General features: G+C 48.5%; 3 protein-coding genes across 11 annotated transcripts in view; 1 reads left to right on the top strand and 2 right to left on the bottom strand.

Annotated features, from left to right (window-relative positions):
- The window catches only part of ASB3 (ankyrin repeat and SOCS box containing 3), a 29,254-nt gene extending 16,880 nt beyond the window's left edge, over positions 1–12,374 (top strand). For 6 of the 7 annotated variants that reach the window (XM_061989358.1, XM_061989360.1, XM_061989359.1 and 3 more), the window contains 3 exons: positions 1,197–1,448; positions 2,778–2,911; positions 4,693–12,374. In XM_061989358.1, the coding sequence (XP_061845342.1) occupies positions 1,197–1,448; positions 2,778–2,911; positions 4,693–4,955 (649 nt within the window). In that variant the 3' untranslated portion in view covers positions 4,956–12,374. Of the gene's footprint in view, positions 1–1,196; positions 1,449–2,777; positions 2,912–3,142 lie in introns of all 7 variants that reach the window. The other variant, XM_061989364.1, reaches the window with a different exon arrangement.
- On the bottom strand, positions 5,309–7,984 carry MALL (mal, T cell differentiation protein like). The gene is made up of 4 exons (XM_061989365.1): positions 7,645–7,984; positions 6,481–6,648; positions 6,017–6,145; positions 5,309–5,689 (listed from the first exon to the last, which is right to left on the bottom strand). The coding sequence occupies exons 1-4, from the start codon at positions 7,960–7,962 to the stop codon at positions 5,627–5,629; spliced, it is 678 nt and encodes a 225-aa protein (XP_061845349.1). The 5' UTR covers positions 7,963–7,984; the 3' UTR covers positions 5,309–5,626.
- On the bottom strand, positions 8,054–23,019 carry NPHP1 (nephrocystin 1). 3 transcript variants are annotated; one of them, XM_061989355.1, is made up of 20 exons: positions 22,775–23,019; positions 22,543–22,603; positions 21,975–22,111; positions 21,463–21,649; positions 21,067–21,168; positions 20,491–20,582; positions 20,067–20,109; positions 19,679–19,763; positions 19,089–19,183; positions 18,413–18,541; positions 17,771–17,845; positions 17,439–17,549; positions 15,810–15,892; positions 15,186–15,262; positions 14,755–14,854; positions 14,286–14,398; positions 11,927–12,000; positions 11,119–11,163; positions 9,229–9,535; positions 8,054–9,090 (listed from the first exon to the last, which is right to left on the bottom strand). In XM_061989355.1, exons 1-19 carry the CDS (start codon positions 22,981–22,983, stop codon positions 9,257–9,259), a joined length of 2,097 nt encoding a protein of 698 aa, XP_061845339.1. In that variant the 5' UTR covers positions 22,984–23,019; the 3' UTR covers positions 8,054–9,090; positions 9,229–9,256. The 3 variants fall into 3 exon arrangements, with proteins under 3 accessions (XP_061845339.1, XP_061845340.1, XP_061845338.1); XM_061989356.1 differs by lacking the exon at positions 8,054–9,090 and having other exon boundaries at positions 9,136–9,535; positions 22,775–22,839; positions 22,915–23,019; XM_061989354.1 differs by lacking the exon at positions 8,054–9,090 and having other exon boundaries at positions 9,136–9,535.
- Positions 23,020–23,128: the final 109 nt, after the last annotated feature.

Raw genomic sequence — 23,128 nt, forward strand, 5'->3', positions numbered from 1 at the left:
AACAGAATTCATCAGCTCAACACTGGGGCTGTAAGGAGGACTGGGAAACTGAATGATACATTCTTTTAGATCATCACCCAGTTGTTGTTATGGCTGGTATTCAACAGGAAGTAAAACAGTGCTTCATAATGCAAAGGCTGTGGTTGTGGAGCAAAAATAATAAGGAATAAAAGCCTTACTCCTAAGTGTGTGTACATGGTATGTCAGTGAGGTGCTCTTCGTGTCCCTGTTTGTTGGGGTTTTGGTTTCGGTCTGGTTTTTGTGTTCTTTTAGTACAAAAGTTTCTTCTTCCTTTTTCTATGGGAAAAGAAGTCACGGAGCAGTGGGCTGTTACTGTGAAAGATCTAGATGTTGTTGTCCCCAAGCTCTCCTTGTGCTCCTCCCAGACCAATTCAATATATAAAATAACATTCAGAGAGTTGAATACTGGCACAGCACAGATGAAGATGGAGAATCAAATCTCATGCTGTCACATCTGAGCTTTCCACAGAGCTGTAATGTCATTGTGTTTCAGTTGAGGCTTGAGGGCAGTTACCTGACACTGCTGTGTGCTTTAGAGCAATGGAGGAATTTCATGGGGTAGAGGATAACTTTGAAAACTTCTCTTTTTTTCTTCAGCTGATCACTGTCTGTCATTTTCTGTTTTGCCAGAACTCCAGTTATTTCACCCTTTGTAGGTGGTGCTCCTGATAGGTGCTAAGTAACTTTATGTGGCTAGTGTGCTGCATTAAGGCAAATACCTTCAATAAAGGCTTTGGCATCCTCTTAAAACTCAGCTTCTAACAGAGTGTTTCATATACACGGATCAAAATTCATTGCTTATGTGCTGCTGTGGAAATGAATGAGGTTTTAATGGTGGTGAATTTAGCTCACCCCTACTGAAAAGCAATTTATCCAGCAGATGCAAAATCCTTGTGACCAACAGGCTTGCTTGGAAGGGCTGGGAGCTGGTTGGAACCACGGGTTTTTCAGGACAAAAAGAACAAACGAGTGAAATGTCGGGACTGGGGTCTCCTGAAGCAGTTCTGCTTTTTAAGATGACGCTTTGCAGAAAGAGCTGCAGCCAGAATGACGTGCTGGGGTTTGGTTTGTTTTGGGAGAAAAGAACCTGCCTTCTCAGAGGTAAGGAGTGAACTGGTGGCTAGTTTCTGGGGCAAAGCTGACAGGATATCCTGTTCCCTGTGTGCTTCTCGCAGGTTCTTTAGTTTCATCGATATCTTCCTGAGACACGGCATCACCTTACTTGGTGTCCATCTGGGGTATTGCCTGTCCCATCACAAGTTTCCTTTGTTCCGGCGCTTCTTGAAGCTGGGCTGTTCCCTGCCTTCTGGGGACAAGTTAGCAGAGTTCAGGAGCTACGCAATTAAAGCACATGAGGCGTACAAGGAATGGCTGCCGTACCTGCTCTTGGCTGGCTTCAACCCTGTCCATTTGATGTGCAGAGACTGGTAAGCAGAAACCTTTGGTCTGCTGAAACACTGTTTGCTAATGTGCAGAGCTGTTGGCGACGTTGTTTAACGTGTGGTTCCAGAGGATAGCACCTGATAATCAGCTGCCATCATCTGGAATGGTGAGGGTTACAGAAGGGCTGAAACAAATCATCCCTGGGTAAGGGCTGGGTTCAGTAAAACAAATTTCCTATAGGAAGGAAGCCAGAATGGAGATTGTTTCCTCACCACCCAGGGCCAAGGCATCATCTCTCAATCTTATATCAAACATCTTTGTTAGCCCACAAGTTTAGTTGCAAATTGTGTGCGCAGGTATGGGAATGGTGAGAAGGATTTCAAACACCAAGGAGGCATGGGAGACAAATGGAAAGTGCTGCTGGGTCAAGGCTGGGAGGAGAGGAGATGGAGGCAGTTCCAGACTGTGGTGAAACTGTGTGATAAAAATGTCACTCTGGGTTTTTGGGGTATTTTTTTTGCCCATCCAAATAAGTGCTTGGTGATGTTCCATATTGAATTAATTACACACTACAAAATGATGAAGTATTTGTTTTCTGTTTTTTCTTGTCCTTGAAGGTAAAGCTTAGACTTGCCTGTTGTACATCTCTTCTCTTAACAATGTGAGATGTATAAACTCATTGCATGCATCATTTAACTGTATGAAAGGAGTAGGATGTTAAGATTTACCTAAATAATGAGTTGTATTTGAGGTACTGGTAGAATAGAACGTGGTTAAGGTGCTTTACCTGCTCTTATTACTTAAACCTCCCTCTATACTTCCTTAACAATAGCTTAGTTGAATAGCTCTTCATACACTCTAAAGATTTGCTATGTAAGTCATACAGATTTCTGGATACATAGAAATGCAATCTCTGGTAGATGGAGAGCTGGAAACACTTGCAAATGCTGTGGGTTTTCTTGCTTTGTTTTAATAAATCAATAGGTGAATATATGGACATTTCTTCCCCAGATGTGTTGGTAGTGCTTACAGCACTCTGGTGTCTCGGCCCCTTCTTAAAATGTAGGTGGAAATGGAATTAAAAATTAGTGTAGGGGAGAATGCTGCTTATTATTGAGGCATTGAAGTGTCAGAGCAGGTATTTTTCTCTAAAAGTCTGACTTACTTGTTGAAAAAAACAGAGGAAGATCAAGTTATATTAGTAAAGGCTTGTGCTGTCAAAATTACTTTGGATTTCTCTTTAATGCTGTTCTGTTTCTGGGCTTACTAGGCTGTTTAGGGATTTGTTAGCAAATAGTAAAGCTTCCTGTTCTCTGTTTCCATGATTATGCTGCTGTGTAAAATGATATTTGATGGGAGTTTCTGTTCTGCAGGATTTTCTCTGTGAGTGAGAATGTCCTTAATTTCACCCTGGAGTTCACTGACTGGAAGAGACTCCCACGAGCCGTAGAGCAAGACCTTTTGGACTACAAAGAGGAGTTCACTTGGACTCCCAAGAGCCACTTTGGTAAGTGATACAGTTAAGGAAGAAAGCCTCTGTGCATGCCAGCTTCCAGGCTGTGAGTGGGAAGCAGCTCCATGTGCCAGTGCACGATGGCAAAGAAGGCTCAATAATCTGAGGAGCAGAAATAGCAGCTGCCCAAAGCAAAGAAACAAGCAAAATGTATTGGAATGGATTTTACTCATTCCATTGTTCAGTTCCTAGCTGGCATGTTTCAAGTAGCTATTCTCACTTTAGGCTACTTTGTCCACTTGAAATCAATGCATGTGCTGTGAAGTATGGATAGTGGATGTAAGGTGACACTGTGCCTTCCTGAAAGGATTTGTTCAGCCTCCTGGAGGATTTTAGTGAAGGTGATCAATATTACTTGGCTATGTTTTCTAGACAATAGCCCACTGATTATATATTTCCAATAAAGTGTCTGTCCTGTTCTATGGGTATTTGATAGGAATGAAACACAAACTATATCAACCATCATACTGAATGCATTATGTTACTACAAAGTTGCACTGGGATGTCTTTGTTACTGACTCTTTTCAAAGCAAGTTCTACTTTCAAAGGGTCTGTAATCAGTTTTTTACATGTGAACAATGCTGCTCTGGAATGTTTCAAGCTCATTAGGATATTTATTTGGGGAAACTGAGATGAAGTTCTTTCTTTGTGCCCTTTGCTATCAGTAAGTATATTTGTGTTGTAATAGCATACAGTAGGTAAGGCTGAAGAGAGAAAGCAGAGAGGGGTTCCAAAGAAACACAAGGAAAATCTTCACTGTGAGGATGAGGGAGCACTAGAAGGAGCTGCCCAGATAGGTTGTGGAGTCTCCTTCTCTGGAGACATTCCAGACCCATCCTGGACGAGTTCCTGTGTGACCTACTCTAGGTGGTGCTGCTCTGGCAGTTCCAGAGTGGGTGTGGACAACCTCCATCTGAAGGCTTGTAAAATGTGCAAGCCTGGACTGGTCATTGCAAATTGGGCATCACTCAGAATATAAACCCAGCCGCCCCTAACCTTCCACCTCGGTGAGGAGAGTTAGAACGCAAGGGGGTTTATGTTCTGCCAAACCACTCTGTCCCCTTTCAACGTGACATGAGGTTCCACACCTGCTGTACTCACCCTACACGGAGTCACACACACACATCGCCGCCCTTCGTGTCACAGATTCCTGGTGAGTAACGTCAATGAAGCCACTCGGGGAGAGGTTGGAGGCACTAGAGTTTCTGTCAGGATAAGTTGATCCATAACATCAAAAGTTTATATCTGAGCAAATGCACATTCACAGATGTGTTTCTGTGTCTTTTGACATGGTGCTTGTCCTAGCACAAGTCATTTAGCAACATGACAGAGCACCTGGCAGCGTACGCCAACCGAGTCCTGCTGTCATTCAATCCTTCCCCTCAGAGTGTCCCCCCGACTTATTTTGCTGCTGGATTTACTTCTAGACTTAATGTTTCATTTGTTGTGATTTGGCATGAGCCTCTCTGTCCCCCAACAGGCAGCTGGTTAAGCTGGTTAGATCAAACTTTCCAATTAAGAGTGCAATGAATGTTTGACACGCAGTTTCTGGAAGTTTAAGATAACTCTTCTAGCTCCTATAAGGAAATGCCAGAACCACTAATTCTAGCCTGCAACAACCCTTCACTCTCAAGAACTCTGCCTTGTTTTCTGCCAGAGAGACTGGCAGGGGGAATTCAGATGGGATCCAGCTAAACCAGGCAACCATTAGGCAAGCACTGCAATCCCATGGTGCCCTGTTCAGTGTTTGTCTTGGGTTTCTTTGCATTTTTCAGCCTTCATTCCTTGCCTATCTCATCTCTGTCGCCTCAAGATCCGTTCCATTTTAACGAGCAAGCGCCTTCGATCCGACCGGTTTATCCGGGACTTGCCATTGCCAACTTGTCTCCAGGACTTCCTTCTCTACTTGGATGTACTGCGGGTCAACGGCATCCCAGGCGTGGAGGAGTATCTGGGGCAGAGGGAGGAGGGAGCTCCCTCTGCCGGTCACTCCAGCACTGACGATGCAGCGAGAGATGCCTGTTCCAGTGCCAGGTGATGGTGCTGCCGAGCGACTCAGCCCCGTGGCTGCAGATTTTGTACAGGCAACTAGCAGATGCTGGAGAAGCACTACTGTAAATAATTGGAGTGACAAATCTCTTCTGGCTGCAGTTTTCTGCTGTAGCTACAAGTTTGTTAGAAGGCCTGTGATTCACTTGTTTAAAAGGACTGTTGTGGCTTTCTAAGTCTGAACATTTTCTCATTTTTGAAAGGATTTTTTTACATCTTAAGGAGTAAAAAACTCCCTTGTTGAGTGAACACAGCTCACATAGGGGTCATTTATTTGGGGATACACTGCTAGCAGATGCTCTAAGTACTGCATATACCAAATGAGAGTCCAGAAACACAAGATTGTAGTGTTGTTAGGGATTTATGTGTTGGGGGAGGGATCTAGCTGAACCACAGGCAGGACAATAAGAAAGGAACTGCATTTTTTCTTCTTTCTCCTCTCTTCGGCCGTCTGTATTTGGCAGAAGGTCGGAGCAGGAGGCTGACTCATCGCCTCCACCCAGCCCCTCCCCCTGTGGAGCCCATGGGCAAGGCACAGGATATCCCCCCCAAGCACACAACAGAACACCCCTGTACAACAGCCCCTCCTTCAGGGAAGTGAGAAAGCCAGCGCTGGCCTTGTGCTGGGAGAGCCCTCATCCTGCAGAGCTCGAGCCAGCCTCACTGGTAGTAGATGTTGAAGGCGTGCAGGATGTACAGGAAGGCTGTGAGGAAGGCAAAGAACTGCAGGAGAGAAAACAAGCAAAAGCTGGGGTCAGCCGGTTCCTCTCATTGCTCTCCACCTGGGGCAAGCTCCCAGCCTAGAGCTCTTTCCAGCCCCAAAGAGGCAAAGCCCCCTCGTTTCCCCGGAGCCACACGTGGCCGTCCGTGAGCTGCGCCAGGAGCAGCCACACTGGCTGCGCCACACCACAGAGACTGGAGCCGGAGCCCTGACCCGTGTGGCACCGCTGGGCTTGGCCTGGCTCTGCTGTGGCTTGGATATTGGTTCTTGCACCCCCAGGGGGACCTGCAGGAGCTGTGGGCTGCCTGGGCTTTTCTGGGCCCACTCACCGATGCGGCGCTGTTGAGCTGGTAGTAAAGCGGCGTCTGGTACTCAGACTCGGAGCGGATGGTGGCGTTGGCTTGCAGGACTGCGGCACTCAGGTACAGAATGGCTGTGGCACCGTGGTACAGACTGTCCTGCAAAACAAGGGAGCAGGGAGGATCAAAGCCTGCCCAGGACCCCATCCTCCTGTGATTCACCCTGAGGATGGGGCCCACCCTCTGCTCGTGTGAGTGGTGCACACACACACACCCCCCAAGATGGGCTGGGACCAAACCCTTGTTTGTGCCACTCTGAACCCTCCCACACAGTGGCAATAGCCTAGTACAGCTCTCCCCAGCACTTCCAGGTGGAAAGGGCCAGTTGTCTATAGAAGGGGCAGCAGCTGAACAGCTGAGACATCACCAGCCACGGTGGTCTTGTGCCCAGGCTGCTGCTGCCAACACCTGCCAGTGACCCAGCCCCTCCTTACCAGCACTCTCCAGTTCTCGCTGTTTTTGTGAAAGCCAAAGAGGTAGCTCAGGAGGAAGAACAGGGAGATGAGGCAGGAGCTGAGGGACACGTACATCACCCATCCCTGCAGCAGCGGTAAGGAGACGGAAGTGGCAGCCACGAGGATCCACACCCAGGTCCCGCACAACTGCCATGACAAACAGGCACCTCTGATGAGTGTGGAGTGGAGAAAGCCCCTTCTACTCCCTGAGTCCCTCCTCACCTCCCTCCCAGGCCAGCCCCAGCAGCTGTTGAAAGCCCTCCATCTCCAGGCAGTATCCCAGAGTGTCCCAGCCTGACAGCAGCACCACAAGCTGCCATGAGCTTCCCTGAATGCGTTTGGGAGCTGCTTCAAAATGTTTCTTAGGGAAGCGAAAAGTCCACTGACACCTTTAACACAAGGAAACGTCTCGCCCTGAGGGCTTTGCTGCAGAAGCCAGAAAATGGGCTTTTATCTGGGGAAGGTGAGGTCAGCCCAGCCTTGCCCACTAACTAATCTGCTGGACTTGAAATCACAGCATGAGGAAGTCTCCTCCTCACTCCACGCACCAGCCCGTCCACCTGAAGTATTTACTGTGCATAAACAGCACCTGCAGGGTTATCTGGAGGAGCTCAGGCCAGCCAGTGCTGTTCCAGCTCGGGTGGGTCAAACCCCTTCTCCCCGGCTCTGCAGCAGGGAGCCGGCTCTGTGGCCACCAGCAGCTCCCAGCACAGCCCAGCCCCAGGGATTGCCTGTGCTGTGGCAAAGTACACCCGTGGTTATCAGCCAGTGCCCTCGGATGCCCTCTGGACCCAGAAGCAACTGTAAGATTCCTGGAACGTTACAAGATACACAATAGCTTTCAAGCCCCTGGAAAGTCGTAATACAGTGAATAAAACTCCCTTGATTTCCAGGCAATTTGTGTGCAGTGAGAGGCACCAGCAGCTCTTCAGCCTCTCCCAACCCTCTCCTTGCCTCAGCGATGGAGCTGCAGTGTTAGCTTGTCCTCCGGGTGTCCAAAACCCCACACCCGCCCATCACCTTTGTGCACAAGCTAAAAGCCAAGACTTTCTTTGCCCACGGTCTCCAGGGCCGTTCTGGCGGCCGCTCCCTGCCGTTGTGCCTGGCCGGAGCCAGCAGCAGCGGGGAGCTCGGGATACTCACAATCTCCGGTAGGATGAAGGCGTAGGGGATGGTTTTGAAGACGGCGGGTCCGGAGGGCAGGGCGGGCTGCGCGGAGCCTTGCGCGGGGGCGGTGGCCAGGGCCATGGGGGCTGGCGGCCGTGCCCGCTGCGCCGGGGCTGCGCTCGCCTGTGCGTGCTCCGCTCGCCTGTGCGTGCCCCGCGCCGCTCCCGGGCGGCTTTTCAGCGACACACCCGCCGGCGCGTCACGGCGGGACCGGCCCGCGCTGGCACCGCGCCACTCCCGCCGAGGGAAGGGGGAAACGCTACACCCCAGCGGGACAGACACGTTTCCTGACATCCCTCCTTGCCCTTGGCGCGCTCTCAGGCCCGCAATATTCTCCCTTCCACCGCCTCCTCCCTCCCCTGTCAGCTTTCTGCTCCGTGTTCCTGTCAGACTCTTCCCCCCGCCACGTCCAGCCTTTGAAAACTTGCAGCCAAGTGTTCTTTATAGACAGCTCTGTGAGAAGAGGGAGGGTTTGCCCACGTGCTCCCCAGTGCCCAGCAAGGGCTGCAGGACAGCAGCTTGGGTTTCTGCCTCCCGCCAGCTGTGCTTTGGAAGGACTCTGCCTCCCATCAGAACCCAGTAACTGGTGGGGTGAAAGGCTGAAGGTGGCCTCTGCCTGTGAGTGACATCAGTCTGGCCTCTGTAACTCAGGCACTACTCTGCAGCAGGAAGATGGGATCCTAGAGAGATACCGTATCTCTCTGATAAGAGAGCCAAGTGATGCCCCAGGAATTTGCTTCTGTGCCAAGCTCTTGTGCAAGCGAGACCAAAGATCAAATCCATGTTTCTTACTGTTCAAGCTCCTCCTAAGCAAGGGCAAATGCCTTAGGGCATTTTTGGGTTCAGTGTTCTTGTCACCAGGCAGAAAGTGTCCAGACACTCCAACACCAAAAAGACAGGATTAATAACTTCCCCCTGGGAGCAGGCAGCACATACAGCCTGTGGGTACCAACTGCTCAGGGAAAAGGAGCCCCTAGCAGCATCCTGCTCCCCCTGGGTGAGGGAGGTGCTGTAGTGCATGCCCCAACTTCTCACCAGCTTTTATTTGTATGAGGAGGGTCAAGCACATTCCTGTGAGTAACCCAACCTTTTCCTGAGTGGGAAGGAGAAAAACAGTAAGTAGAGAGCAACCTGCTCTGCACTGATTGGACAAGAGATGACTTTTTTCTTCCCCTAACCTTGCTGACCTTGCTGAGCAGCATTCTTAAAAATCATTGCTATCTTCCCTGCCAGTTACCAGTCTACTGGGGTACTGGGACAAAGAGACTTTTGTTTACCCTGATTAAAACAAGAGCTGGAAATTAATTGGAAGGTGCATGAGAGGAGAAAAACAATGTCTCAGCATCTGATCAGCTTCAGCAAAGTACAACACTGGAGGTGGCTACGGGAGGTAGGAACAGCCAGCCACGGCCTCTTCTGACACTGCAAAGTCAAAGAAACGATCCTTCAGTTAAACTGATAACAGGATTCGAGTCTCAAGATGTTAAATGTGTTTAAACATCCATTACAAGTCAGGTAGCACACAGTTTCTCTTGGGTAAGAAATTACTCCTATTGTTACCCCAATTCTGAATTGCTCTGTAATCGAGTCACACGCCGGGATTGTTTTTCCTCAGTTCTCCCAAGAAATCATAAGCCAGCTGTGAGATGTCAAAGGCTGTGTGAGTGTTGTCTGAAGACAGCAGATACTGAAGCGCACCGTCGTTCTCCCGGCTCCTTTTCAAGAAGTCAGCAATCACCTTCCAGCGAGAGGCTTCGGACTCCTCCTCAGCCCACTTGTACTCAGGGAGGAGGGTGGAGTGGAGCAGAGGGAACACAGAGTCGTGGTACACCAGGACAAACAGAGATTTCAGAAATTCTTGATCTCTCTGCAGAGAAGAGCATTTGCAAATATTTCAGTGCAAAGAAGTGGTGTTGCCAAACCCCACCGCAGAAGGATGTCGCACCAGCAACCCTTCCACTAACCCCCAGTTCCCAGCAGAGCCCCACGGGGAGATGTGACCTTCCTCGACAAACACCAGTTCTCCTCAAGCTCACCAGCAGCAGCTACACTATTTAAGCTACAGATCAACACCTGCTCTCCAACCCACCTCCTTTTGCAGATGACAAAGGGCCCCACTATGCAGCAGCCCCTGCCCCAAATGTCAGTGTGACAGACAGCAGCCTGTGTCAGCTGTTCCCTACAGCCTCTGCAGGGACAGGCCAGACTGGGTGCTGTGGCTACTGGGAAGTGCCACATCCTCCCTGCCTTGCAAGCCCAAACTCCACTTTGTTTCTCTGCTGCCCTAGGTGGGGAGTCGCAACAATCCCACTCTCCTGGCAGCACCTGGCACTTAGCAGGAGGCAAGGCCACCCCAGCACTGTTATTTCACACTTGGACAGGGCCTCTGTGTGTGGTGAGAATTATGCCCTCCCCTGTAAAGAGCAGTTTGCAAAGCCCAGAGACCAAGAATCAGCCTGGTCAATTGTCAAACACCCACCACTTTAACTAGACACAATTGGTGTGCCTCATTTTCCACATACACACGAGAAGCCCCTCTTTGTCCAAGAAGGAGACCCAGGGAGGCTCTTCCAGAAACGTTCCAGAAACCTGAGTGCTGTGACTGGCCCTGAGCAGTTCACGTCTGGGCAGGAGAGTCAGCAGCTAAGCATCGAGAACCATGCAAGGAGGAGTGAGAATACAGCAGGCAGCAATCCTCCCAGGGGAGTGGCACACGACAAGTCAGGTAAAACTGGATGGTTCTGGGATGCCGAGGAGTTACTAATTCTTTGAGCAGATCAGCTTTCATTTGGGATGAATGGCCTTGAAAAAGCCATTCTGACTCAACAGCATTTACTTCTGTTTGCGTAAGCCAAGAGGTGTCCTTGTGTAACTTGTCAGGAGCGTGCACCATCAATGAAGTATCCCCCTGCTGCTCACAAGAAGCACGGTGTCTTGGATGCAGAGCCACTGCCTTTCTCATTCAGTTCCCTACCCTTGCTTTGTCCAGAGGACAGGAGGTACAACACAGCAGGGCTCAGCCTGGTGACGTGGCCAGTTCAGTTCTCCAGCTGTCTACATGCCAGAAAGGGACATTACAACTGTGTGAAGCAGAGAGAGCTGCAGAATTTGGGGTCCTTTTTTGGGGAAGACTGGAGCTCAGAGGCTGGGGGAGGAAAGCTCATTTTGTGAAGCTTTGGTACCAATGGAAAGCTTTTACCAAGGAAGCCACGCTTTGGCTATGAACTTGTGGTAGCTTCCCCACTAACAACCATATGCACACACCAAGACACAAAGTTACATCCTTCTTCTCTTAGTTTACTGTTATAAGTGTGGGTAAGAAATGTATTTAGCATCTCTACATTTCCTAATTAAAGGTATGGTGAGAGGAAACATTACCTAGCAATAACCCTGGCAGCTTCCAGTTTGAATTAGATGGAACAGATGTCAAAGGAAAGCCTGTTATGTTACCTTTTCAGATCTCTTCAGTGTTCTTTCTCTGTCTGCCCAAGCGCTCTAAAATGAAATGACAGTGAAAATCAGGCTGAGATTGTGGAGGTCTAAAGCAATCCCATTTTTAGCTGCAAAGTCTCTCAGGGCAATCCCACAGTAGTTTAGGCTCCCGTTGCAGTTCCACTTCCCTTGCACTCCCCCAGCCTCCCCTGTGCCAGTTCAGTTGATCTCAGCAAAGAGCCATTCCCCCAGCTTTTATAGATGGGATGGAGAGTTGAAACTATCAGAGCTGTATAAATGAAATCAAGGGACCCACTTGTCAGGAAAGATCACTCCTAAGTGAGGTTGGTTGATTTGTTTCCACTCCACAAGCGTGGAGAGATACAGCCTAACCACAAAGTGGCTGCTGCTGGGACACCTGCCAGGGAATACACCTGCAGGGGAAATACAGTGAGCACTGGCCTGCCAGCCAGGAGCCAAGGCAGCTGCTACCTGATGTGAAAGCAGCCCTGTCCTTGGAGCCAGACAAACATTCAGCCAGCCAATCCACCCCAGCACTCTCTTGCTGTTGCCACAGGGCTACAGCAGTGCCCAAAAGAGCCAATTCATGCCTTTGCACCCCTCCTCAATGTCCTCAGGTGTTCCCTTGCACTTTTGAAGGCACGAAAGACACAAGCACTGCAGGTCTGTGAAACAATGAGGAAACTTTCCTGCTGTTTGGCTCTTTTGCTGTATCTTTCACAGGATGAGAAAGGCTCATACTGTTGGCAGGTGGCTGGAAATGCTGACAGCCCAGATGTAACTGAGCACCATGTAGATAACGTACCCGAAGGGCATCCATCAGGTCTGGCTGATCCATGAGTTGAGGGAAAGTGGCTAAAACAGGATTACAGATTAAATCTGAAACAGAAGACAAAGGCATTCAAGGCTAAGGAAGAAACAGGGTGGTCTTGGAGGTGTCAACACAAAAGGTAATCAGATCATTCCCTCCCCTCAGAATACTGCAAAGGGAAAATGAGCTGGAGTAGTTGCCCAGAGCAGCAAGGAAGGAAGAAGAGCTCCTCTGCATTCTCAGTTAACCTCAGAGATGAGACACACAAAAACCAACTGCTGGTTTCTTAGGAGAAGCCAGCAAGCCAGAGACCTTTCTGATTTAACCTAGGAGTAGCTTGAGGTGTTTTTCTTCCTTTCTGCACCTGTCTTTGTTATAAACATCTGAAATGGTGCTGCCTGACTTGGATGTTATGAATAAACACCCTTTCGTTCTACCTTCATCCTGCTTGTGTTTGTTGTGTGCCATTCTCAGATGACCAGGTAGCAGGTGGCACAGTAAATATACCAAATGGGACCCAGCATCAAACTGTGTGGGTCCCCTGCATTTAGCTGCTGGGGAGCAGCTGGGTCTGCTGATTCAGCTCAATGGGCAAGAGCTTGCCTCCAGTGACCAGTGGGAATCAAAGCCCCAGTGGCACGGGGATCCTGTCATCAGTTTAATGAGATTGTGGGTAAGATAAAAGGGTTACAAGTGGCACACAGAGAAATTTCCAAGTATTTTCTTCCTCTTGTGAATTTAAACATTTCATGTACATTGTTGTTTCTTCATATTGAAGTGGATGGAGAGTTTAGTAAACACTGACTGTTTACTAACAACAAAGGATCTCACAAAGCACGCCAGAACCCACTGGTTTGGGGAGACACAACAGGCATTTCAAGCTGCCCATTCCTGCAGTGGTAGCTGGTTCTTGAAATAAGACAACTCTTCTTTTGTTACACCAGAGGAAAGTAGGGAATCGCTACCAGAACCACTTCTGAAATGCTGAGGGTCAAGCCTTTCAGTCACTTCAAATGAAGCCTGAATCCAAATGGATGCAATTTAACTCCAGGAGAGGTCACCAGCCTCATCTGTTCTCCTACGATACAAAGATCAAATCAGGTAAGTGTGGCAGTTCTCCACTGGCCTTTAAAACCTGGTTTTAGTTGCTCTGTGACAAGTTTGTTGAATAAAGTATTCATTTTTGAAAGGCTCTGACTTTCAGGTGCTGAAATTGGTACACTCAGAATGTACATTAAAGTGTGTTTTTCTGCAAGAAACTGCTGAAGGGAGTTACATTTGAGCATTGAAATTAGATGATAATTTGATAATAAACTGAAAGATGAACTTTAGTGTGGCTGAAGGTTTTCAGTTCAAGATGTTGGGAAGGGCACAGGCAGATTTATTTGCCATAGGAACAGATGATACCTAGCTCAGTCTGGATAGAACACAGGGAAATCCCTTTGCAGTACCAACATCAGTTCTCTTGCAGTACAGTTAAGAAATGTCATTTGTCCATGTTTCAAGTTGGTTTTAAAATGGAGAGGACTATAACCTGCTACAGCTCTGCTGATGGAAAGATGTGGGAGGAATAAGAGAGGTGCAAAACCAGAGGAAGAAACTGAAGTCTAAAAGCAGAACTGTTCCACTTCTCTCTCTCCCTGTTGGATTAGCCAAAGGGTAAACAACAATAAAAAACAATCAAGAGGGAGGCTCAGCCTTTCTGCCAAACACCCACCTAATCTCTTCTGTAACTCAGACAGCATGCACACACTAGACATGAATGAGTAAAGCTGTGTGTCTATTTCCCATTGCACAGGTGGTATCTCCCAGGTAATCCTTCCCCTTCATGTGCTTTTATGTATGTATGTAGCAGTAACCCTGTTCCTGTCTACACAGGCTTGTTTTGAATGAGAATTCCACTCGGCTCACACTTCACAGAAAACAAAACTACTCTTGTGGTTTTTGCCTTCTGTGATGTGAGCTGATGTGAAACAGGGCAACACATTAGATGGGAGCTCAAAGGGTACTGGTTTGAAATGCAAACTGTCCCAGTGGTGCTGTTCACAGCCAGAGGCTCTTCTCTTACCAGCAGGGACAACAGCTTCCTATTTGTCCCCACAGCACCTGCAGGCTGAATGCTGAAGCATGAGATCCTCTGCACAGGGAGCACGACTTCCCAGCCTCCTGACATAGCCAGTCAGTGCCAGCACTGCCAGGAAACCACATCCTCTGTGCCAGTGAGTCACTCCTGCCGGCCCCTGCTTTCTCTTACAAAGGGGAGACTCTGGGGAGAGTAATTGTCTTTAGGAACCTGATCTGTCTCCACCACACGCTCCACTCCTGAGTCGTTCCTGGGGCCAGCCATTCCTACCTGTGCTCTGCATGCTTATCCTGTCTCTCAGGAGGGCATCACCAAGTAGTTGTCGGTAAAATATCAAGAGGTGGATGTAGCACATGCTGCCAATTAACGTTTCTGGTAGCAAACTGTTGGGAAGACAAACAACAGGCAGCTCAGATCTTTATTCCAAGCTGCTCCTATGGAGCACAGCTCACCAAAACTCAGGGGTGGTGACAGCTTCACGGAGGTGACTCAGCCCATACCAGCTTCTCCATCAGTGGAGGTGGATAAAGCTGTAATGGCCTGACTCCTGCTGCTGTGGTTTTCAGTATTACTTAAAGACTTTAGTTGTTTTCAACAGAATAGCTCTAAATGTCAGAGAGCAAGTACAATATGCTGGTAACACAACCCTCAGATTTTTCCACAGCCAGTGTTCTGGGCAAAGGAACACTTCACCTTTTCTGTTTTATGGTAGCACACACAAATCCTTACTAATACTTACTTCAGGATGTCTTTGGACTGCACACTTAAGGACCTCAGTTTCACTACAAGCACAGGCTGTTTCTTGAGTGTTAGAAGCTGATGAAGAACACCACTGCCTGCTGAAGAAACAAACAGCCAATACAAACATCAGTCATTTTGAAAGAGGATTAATAGTTATATCACAAGAATGTACACTTAAGTTGGGAAAGAGATCTTTTGCTAAGACTGGTAGTTTAAAGGTAGTCTAAAAAGCAGAAGGAAGTGAACATCTGAAAATATATCAGCACATCAGCATTTGGTCTAACATAAGCTATTCCCTCTCCCTGTGGGATGGTGGGTTCATAATATGCATGGAGTAACATGGAAGTAAGCATCCACACACAAAAGGTAAAGGCCTTCTGTAGCTTGCAGCACATGTCACTGGCAAATAAGATTTAGGAGAAACCAAACCTCTTCTTGATATTGATGGGTCAACCTCAACACCTCTCTCGTAGGGAGTACCACCGTTTAACAGCAGCTCATACAGCCTGTGGAAGAGCAGCACAGTTAGGAAGATGTAAGGACATGTCAGAACTGCACAACTGCTTTCTGAGAAGGAAAGAAACCCCTCTCAAATGAAAACCTGACATTCTGCTTGAGGTCATGACCAGTGTTCTATATGAAGTGGCTGCACCTAAGTAAGTAACCAAACCTATATAGATATATTTGGTAAAAACTAAGCATTGCAAGGCTGATCTAGAATGAATCACAGAATCATAGAATGGCAGGGGCTGGAAGGGACCTTTAGAGATGATCCAGTCCAACCCCCCTGCAGAAGCAGGGTCACCTAGATCAGGTCACAAAGGAACACGTCCAGGTGGGTCCTGAAGCCCTCCAAGGAAGGAGCCTCTGCTTAACTCCCTATTAACTAAGATATTTCCAGAGTTATAACACTCCACTGAGGTATATTTTTAAGCACATCCTAGCTGGCAACATTTCATACCTATCAGTGGCTAAGAGTGAAAGATCAGCTTCACTCCTAGCCCCAAATAGATGGAAATGCTGAAAGAGAGAAGGAGAACAGAATCAACTTACTTGGAAGGAACAGGCATGCCATTAGAGGTGAAAAGCTTCAGGAATGCCCAGCCACAGCTTAGCTCTCCTCTTTCACCTGTGGACTGGAAACAAAGAGAAAGGTAAATACCGTGAGCAGCTGAACCAGAATGAGTAACTGAACCACAATAATCACACAGAAATGGTAGAAGCCCCACATCTGTGGTCAGCAGACACTGACTATGTCACATTCACAGGTGTTTGAAGATGCTTTTCCAAGGAGTGCACACAGTTGTGATGAAGTTGATAGTCCATAAGCATATTTAAGAGAGGAGAACATGCACATTTAAGGGAAACTTAAGTAATAAAGCTCCTGAAAGAGAAGAAATGCACAAACACAGAAGGCAAACACCCCCAATACTGCACTGATGCTCTAAAGAATGCAGGGCAGAAAGAGGGAAGGAATTTACCCAGAGGCTTTACCCATCTGATTCCAGAGTCAAGAGCTGCCAAGGCAGTGACCCTGTGCACTGGAAGGCTTTATTCCCAGTGCCTGGGAAAGGGAGCTAGTCCTGTGTGCCAGCCCATCCATTTCCAGACCCCAAAAGCACCAGTAACAGGTAGGAACTTGTAAACACTTGAGCTTTCACTTCAATTTACTCCATAAACAGAAGCAGACAACTTTGTGTGATGATGACCACTCCAGTTAGCATGAGGAGGGCCATTATGCCTCGGTAGGTCTCTGTGAACCATTGCTTCCCAACATGCTGTTCATCACCAGGGCTTACACAGTGCAGTCCCCTACAGGTGTACACTCTGCTTATCTCCCCACCACACTGACATCAGCCTCAGGCACCTCTAAGCTCACACAGGTATCAGGAAAAGAGAAAACACAGCAGTACTCCTCTTTGTGACTTCTCTGCACACCTTTTCAGAGGTGCTGCCCACCTTTCAATACCCTGCCTGCTATCCACTGTGCTTACCCCTCTTCCCACCTTTCACTCGTGGCTTACTTGACTGCCAGGCTTCCCCTGAGAAGACTGTGACCCAAGTGTTCAGGAAGAGGCAGCAAGACTTGAGTCAGTCTTGTAGACAAGATGTCTATTTCAGAACAGTGACCTGTTCCAAAAAGCCAGCCTATCCTCCAAATGTTAGTGTTTCCTACACTCCTGTGTGCTTCTGCCTTCTATTAGTCCTTGAGGGCTTTACCATCCGCTGTGGCTTGGACTCAGAAGCCTATCCTAGATGGACAGGGTGCATCTGTGTCAATCACAGCTAGAAATCAGTGCCCATCCTATTTAAACAGTTACAATTTTAGCTTCCAAATTATCCAGCACAGTAGCCTGAAACAATGAAAACACAGAAACCACAGACAAAAAATGGATGAGTGAAGAGAGAACTGCTCCTTTGCCATCACAGTACGTGAGGTCTTTGGCAAGGCAAATGCACTGGGCAGGAACTCATTCACTCTCTAAATACTGACTGCAAGGAGAAGTTCCCTCCCAGAAGCCAAAAGGAAGACAGCCTTCCAGTAAACTAGGACAAGTTCAGCTATATCTCCTTTTGGATCCCACAGTTTGCTGCCAGGACACTGCAGCTTAACACCAACCACGGGGCAGCTGGTTCCCCTTCGGAGCCTGTGCTGGGAATGATTTGCAGCTTTCCACTTACATTGCGAATGAAAGTGATGCCAAGTTCCAATAGCAGACCAATGTCTGAAGACACAGAGTTGGACCTGACAAAGAAGTCACCATCAAGCAAGCTGGGTAAAATGCCTGTTACCTAATGAAGAGAGAAGGGTGTGGGGGGGAAATACAACTGTTAAAACCCCCTCTGATTTGTGAAGGCCACTGAACACACGAGACATTCACATAAGGTCTCAGCCAGTCCCATCCTAACTTGATCTTCATGTTGGTTGCAGCATGTTTTATTGCAACACAAAAGCAACAGATGCTGTAAACAGATAATTCCTGGCTCCATCACTCCCTGAAGGAGACACCTACCTTTGGAGAAAAGCTCCATGTCTGAGGATTTTTAGGTTGCCACGTGGCTCTCACTGTGTGAATGTTACTCAGCACCTGAAGCACAACAGGGATGAACAAAGCTGAGACAGGTTTTTCTGGAAAGCTATGCAGTGTTAAGAAAATGCAGTGTTACCCCAGAGTCACCCAATGCTGCACATGAAGAGAAAACCCTGCTTTCTCTTCAGCTTTATCAGATGCTTTCAATTCAAGGACCACTCTGAAGCCACACAGCATCTTTCAACCATCCTTGCTTCACACACACCAGCAATAGTCCCTTTGCCCCCAGAAGAGTCCAGTGCAGCTGAAAGAAAACTGCCAGATCCTCAGCCTCAGATTCTGTTACAAAAAGCTGCTCTGGCAGAGACACAAAGGAACACAGAGGAGCAGTCAGAGGGTAGGGGAAACCTGAATATGACCCGGACCCATCCAGTTCTCATTCAGCTCCATTAGTATCGAGCCAGACTCATCAGAGAGTAAATGAAGCAGCTTGGCTGGTAGACTCTGTGTGTGTCTCTCTGAGTGACACAACTGGAGGAGCTGGCTACCAGAGGAAAGTGAGCATGAATGATCCTGAATGATCCATGCCTCAGCAAGGCTCTCCTTGACAGCCACACGACTTACCCGAGTGCCATCGAACAGACAGAGGCGAACGTGTCTGCTGAGAACCTGCACACTGGCTCCTGGGACAGGAATCATCCTACAGCTACACACAGTTCCAACCAGGGACACTCGAGTGGGCCTGGGATAGATCTGCAATTCAGACAGCAGGAGGAGGGGGAATAAATCTGCAGGGTCCTGCTTGTGGTATCATGTTGTGTTTATTTACTGAGGTGACCACGTGTATTGTCCACTAGATTGGGTTCTTCTGGCCACAAAGCTTGTGTATTACAAGCAGTAGCAGCAACATTTCTTCATAAGCCTTTAGACTGCTACAAACACTTCAGTGTGACAGGTAGAAGCCCCTATCAAAGTTTGAGAAGAAACACTCTACAAGTGGTGCAAATGAAAACCAGAAGCATTAGCCAAGTGCCCAGCAGAAGGTCATCCCTCATGAACCTCTGCTTCACCCCACACAGGGGAAGGGACCCACAAACTTCAGATGAAACATGACTCTGAAAAGCCACCAACATGACAATCTGTACTCATTTTTTGTCTGTTAGTGCCTGGGGAGCCTGAATTGACACCAGAGCCTGTCATCAGTTTCACAGCCCTCTATACCCACCCCTGTGGAACACTAGGCATCCTGTCATTTCTCTCAAACCAAAAGCATCATCCCTTTCTTACCAGCAATACTCACAGTGTTTCTTTCAGGGTTCCACACCAAGTCTTTGAAAGCCAACTGTGATGGAGTAAGCTCAGGCTGCAGAAAGTGACTTGCTCGAAATTGATCACCTACAAGAGCAATTTTTCATGATCCTTATTGTCAACAAAAGGAGCACCACCCACAATGGGAATCTCTGACTGGTGCAAAGCCGTGGGGGTATCTTCCACAGGCTCCCTCTGACAAGGCCACTGTTGCCATTTTTAAGTGCTCTGCAGTATTTCACTCCAGAAGCACAATAATTTCATCAACAAAAGGAACTGTTGGTTTGAAACTGTTTGAATCGAAGAGCCTGACAAAACCTGAGCTGTGTAAGGTATTTGCTGCAGACTCCAGAAGGTCTCAGAGGAAACAAAAGGAGGATTGAAAAGAAAGTCAACAGGGAACTAAAACTGAATTGAAGAAGCAAAAAAACCCTTTCATACATTCTTTGGTGGGTCAGTTATAGCCTGTACAGATGTTAGTTAGTAAACAATACTGATTTTAGTGCAATAGGCTAAAGCAGGCTATGAAACCCAGCACAGACACTTGAGAATCTGCACCCAGCTGTGCTGAGGAGTCCTGACCTTCCTCTGAGAGCTGGAAAAGCGTGGACAGGCGGAATCCTGCAGGAACTGCTCCCAGGGTTGCCAGCACCTCTACCGTGTCACTCTGTCACAAAACAAGAAGGAGAAAGAGAAAGGATGTTAGTGTTTCTGCTGTTGAACAGATAACACTGTAGTTGCTACTGTGGCAACACAACCAAAGCTGTTCTATTTGCATCTTCATTCAGACACAGGGGCTGGGCTGCAGACTGTTTCTAAAGCATCAGAGAACATTTCTGTAGCGTTTCCTGCTCTCAAAACCAAAACAGGGATGTTAAATGAAAGCCAATGGTCTGTAATGTGAGAAAGAGTGTTTGGTGAAAGGCCAGTCTTGTCTGCAATAGAATTAACAGCAGCTAACACCACCTACCTCTGCGATGGCTCTTCTTACAGCACTCCAGTGAGAATCTGTTCTGGGAGAAAGAGAAGGTATGTTTTCTGTCACCATTGGTTTGTTTTCAAATAGCAGCAGCCTAACAAGCCCACCTGTCAGAGACACTAATGATGACACCTTCCCAGCCACTAACACTAGTTGCTAGGCTCTCTTGAGCTGGAGCATAACTTGACACGACCCAGTCACTCTTTCATTCAGTGAGGGAGGGAAAAAAAGGCAAACCAAAGCAAACAGCAGCACTCCAGTAAAAGTGTGTCTGCAAACTGTAAAGCAAAGCCAGTGAGTGCGGTACTGGAAAGAAAAACACAGAGAACCTCACACAGTGAGGGGTTCTCACTGTAAGAAAGGTACTGCCAGACTGAAGGAGGGGTAACTTCATACTTCCTGCTTACACATCTACCTTGTTTTGATTTCAGTTCCATCTGCTGTTTCATCCACCACTTCTATGTGCTCTTCACTTTCCTCTTGGCTTTCACCACCTTCATGATGGGCCTGTCATTGAGATGCAGAATGGCAAAGTGCTTGACTGCACACTGGGTACATCTCTGTGTGTGTGTACATAAGCTTACATCTGTCAGCACCTCTACAAAGCTTTAAGCCCCAGTTTTCAATAGGCTCTTCTATACCAAATTACAACACATTCCAACATTTACCTGCACTCACATTTCCTATCAGTGATGAAAAGCCCACATTAGTCTATAGCAGCTTGGACACTTCAGAGCTGACCTTTTGTGACAAAGATGATGACTTTCATACCTGAGAAGCTTCTCTGGGCTTACATGTCACACCTTCTCCAGGCATAAAGCCACTGCTTTTGCCAGCTATCTCCATCCACAGGTACCCACACATGGTGTTCCAACACTGCTGTGTGTCCCCACATAAGCACTGTGGTCAGGTTGATGCAGCTATATTCCCATGAATACAGACAAAACAGCAGAGGTGAGACCAGAAGAGGAGATGATTGCAGCACACTAACCGCAAGATAGGTCCTGGGAACGAGGCCTCTCTCCCCCTTCGAGTTTTCGGCCACCCACCAGCCATCTGCCTTCTTGTCATGTATAAGCAGGACTTCACCTTTCTTTGCCATTAGGAGGAGAGACAAAAGACAACCAGATATTTCAAAATTGCCATGGAAATGATTAAAACCACCCCCCCAAAACCCTACAGAAACATTAAGTGTTCCCACAGCAGAGCTGAGAGACCAGCACGACAGACCCCGCCGCTGCAGGAGGACACTGCACTCCACTAAGCCACATGCACACCAGGAAAAGCCATTTCTCTCTGAATCCCACAAGCAGAGGACTGAATTGTAGTTAGTGCTTAACACAGAACGATCTGCAGCCAACAGACTATCTGAGAGAGGCGGATTTACCGTAAAGGTGAGATCCCCCTCCTGCTGGGCACTGAAGTTTCCAACTGCAACACATTCTTTCACGGTTGGATCATCCAACAATTTATCCTCCTCATCTGCTTCTTCACTGTCTTCCTCCTCACTGCTTTCTTCAACTTCACTCTCATCTTCATCTTCTGTCTGAGGATCTTTGTGACGTTTCTCATCCCTACCCAAAACAAATCAAGCTTTAAAAACACTACTTTAACCAAACTCCTTGGAGCTGCTGTACAGCCTCACAGCACAGGCACTGCCCAGACACACAACTTTCATTCCTGCCTTTTACTCTCTCTCTCTTGATCTGAAAACACTCCCAGAATCCCAAAGGCATCACTCAGGACTGCACCAAGAAACAAGCCCCATAAGGGCTGGCTCACCAGCACTTCTTTTTTAGATAACGAAGGGGATGAGCCAACAGTTTGGCACGGCCCCTTCCAACCCTATGGGTACCACTCTAAGTGCAGACTGCAGTTGCTTGGTTGAAGCTTGCTTACCCTGTATAACTCCTAGTCACGTTATCCTGGTCCAAGACAAGAGTAAGTCTCTGCAGCTGCTGGGAAAGCTTTAGCAATAGCTTTTCCTCTTCTTCTTTCCTCTGGTTGTAATTCCCCACAGGCGCAGGCTCATCAGCCTGAGAAACAACAGCACGGCAAACGGCTCAGAGAACCTCAACAGAAGTTAAAGCTCCCCTATAAAGTTAGTTCTCTGAGCTTTCACCTTCCTGGGCTGCTGTCACTCCTTTAGTGACACCTTCCTTGCCCTGTTACTCTGCCACGATGAAGTTTGGTGTCAGATTTGCAATCTGCACTCCCAGCTTCCCACACTGTGCCTGGGGGTGATGAGCATTTCACAATGACCCGGGCTGAGCAATATTTGAAGCACAGAGCTTGCACACAATGAGGCATTACAGATTATATACCCTTAACAGAAACACATCTCAAAGGTCCCAGTCGAGGCAAGGCATTGCTCTTGTCCTGAGGCAGCCACAGACAAAGGCTGCTGTTCCCTAAATGCCCTCTGTGACATAGAGAAAACCATTCACAAACGTGTCTCTGCACTTACTTTGCTCAAACCACGCAGAGCGTTTGCATTCTCATCCAGCAGTCTCTGGAGCTGCACGCACCTGCATCGAAAGCACGGTCAGAGACACGAGGAGTGAGCTGGGGCAGCGAAGAGAGCTGGGCAATCGGAGGAAAACGGACAGGTGCGCGGGGACCTGCGTGCTCCTTCCTCCGGTGCAAAGCGGCCGGGAGCGGAGGGGCCCCGCTCAGGACAGCCGGGACACCGTGCTCACCTCTGCCAAAGCGCCCTCCGCTGCCCGCGGCCCGCGGCCGCGCTCTCCTCCCGCAGCTCCTCCACCTGCAACACGGGACACACGCCGTGAGCCCCCGGCCGTGCCGAGCCGAGCCGAGCCGAGCCGTGCAGCCCCGGTACCTGCGCCTGCAGCTCCCGGCTCCGGCGCTGCACCCGCTGCAGCGGGCCCCGCGCCCGCCGGCCCGACATGCGGCAGCAACCCGGCTCGGCGCGGCACGGCTCGGCGCGGCACTGCTCGGCGCGGCGCGATGCCGTCGTTTCCGGAGCGCCGGCCCGCGGCCCCGCTCAGGCCCGCCCCGGGGCGTCCCCTGGCCCTTGTGCCCGGGCTTTGCCG

Source organism: Colius striatus, chromosome 2 (assembly GCF_028858725.1).
Source record: "Colius striatus isolate bColStr4 chromosome 2, bColStr4.1.hap1, whole genome shotgun sequence".
Lineage (NCBI taxonomy): Eukaryota > Metazoa > Chordata > Aves > Coliiformes > Coliidae > Colius > Colius striatus.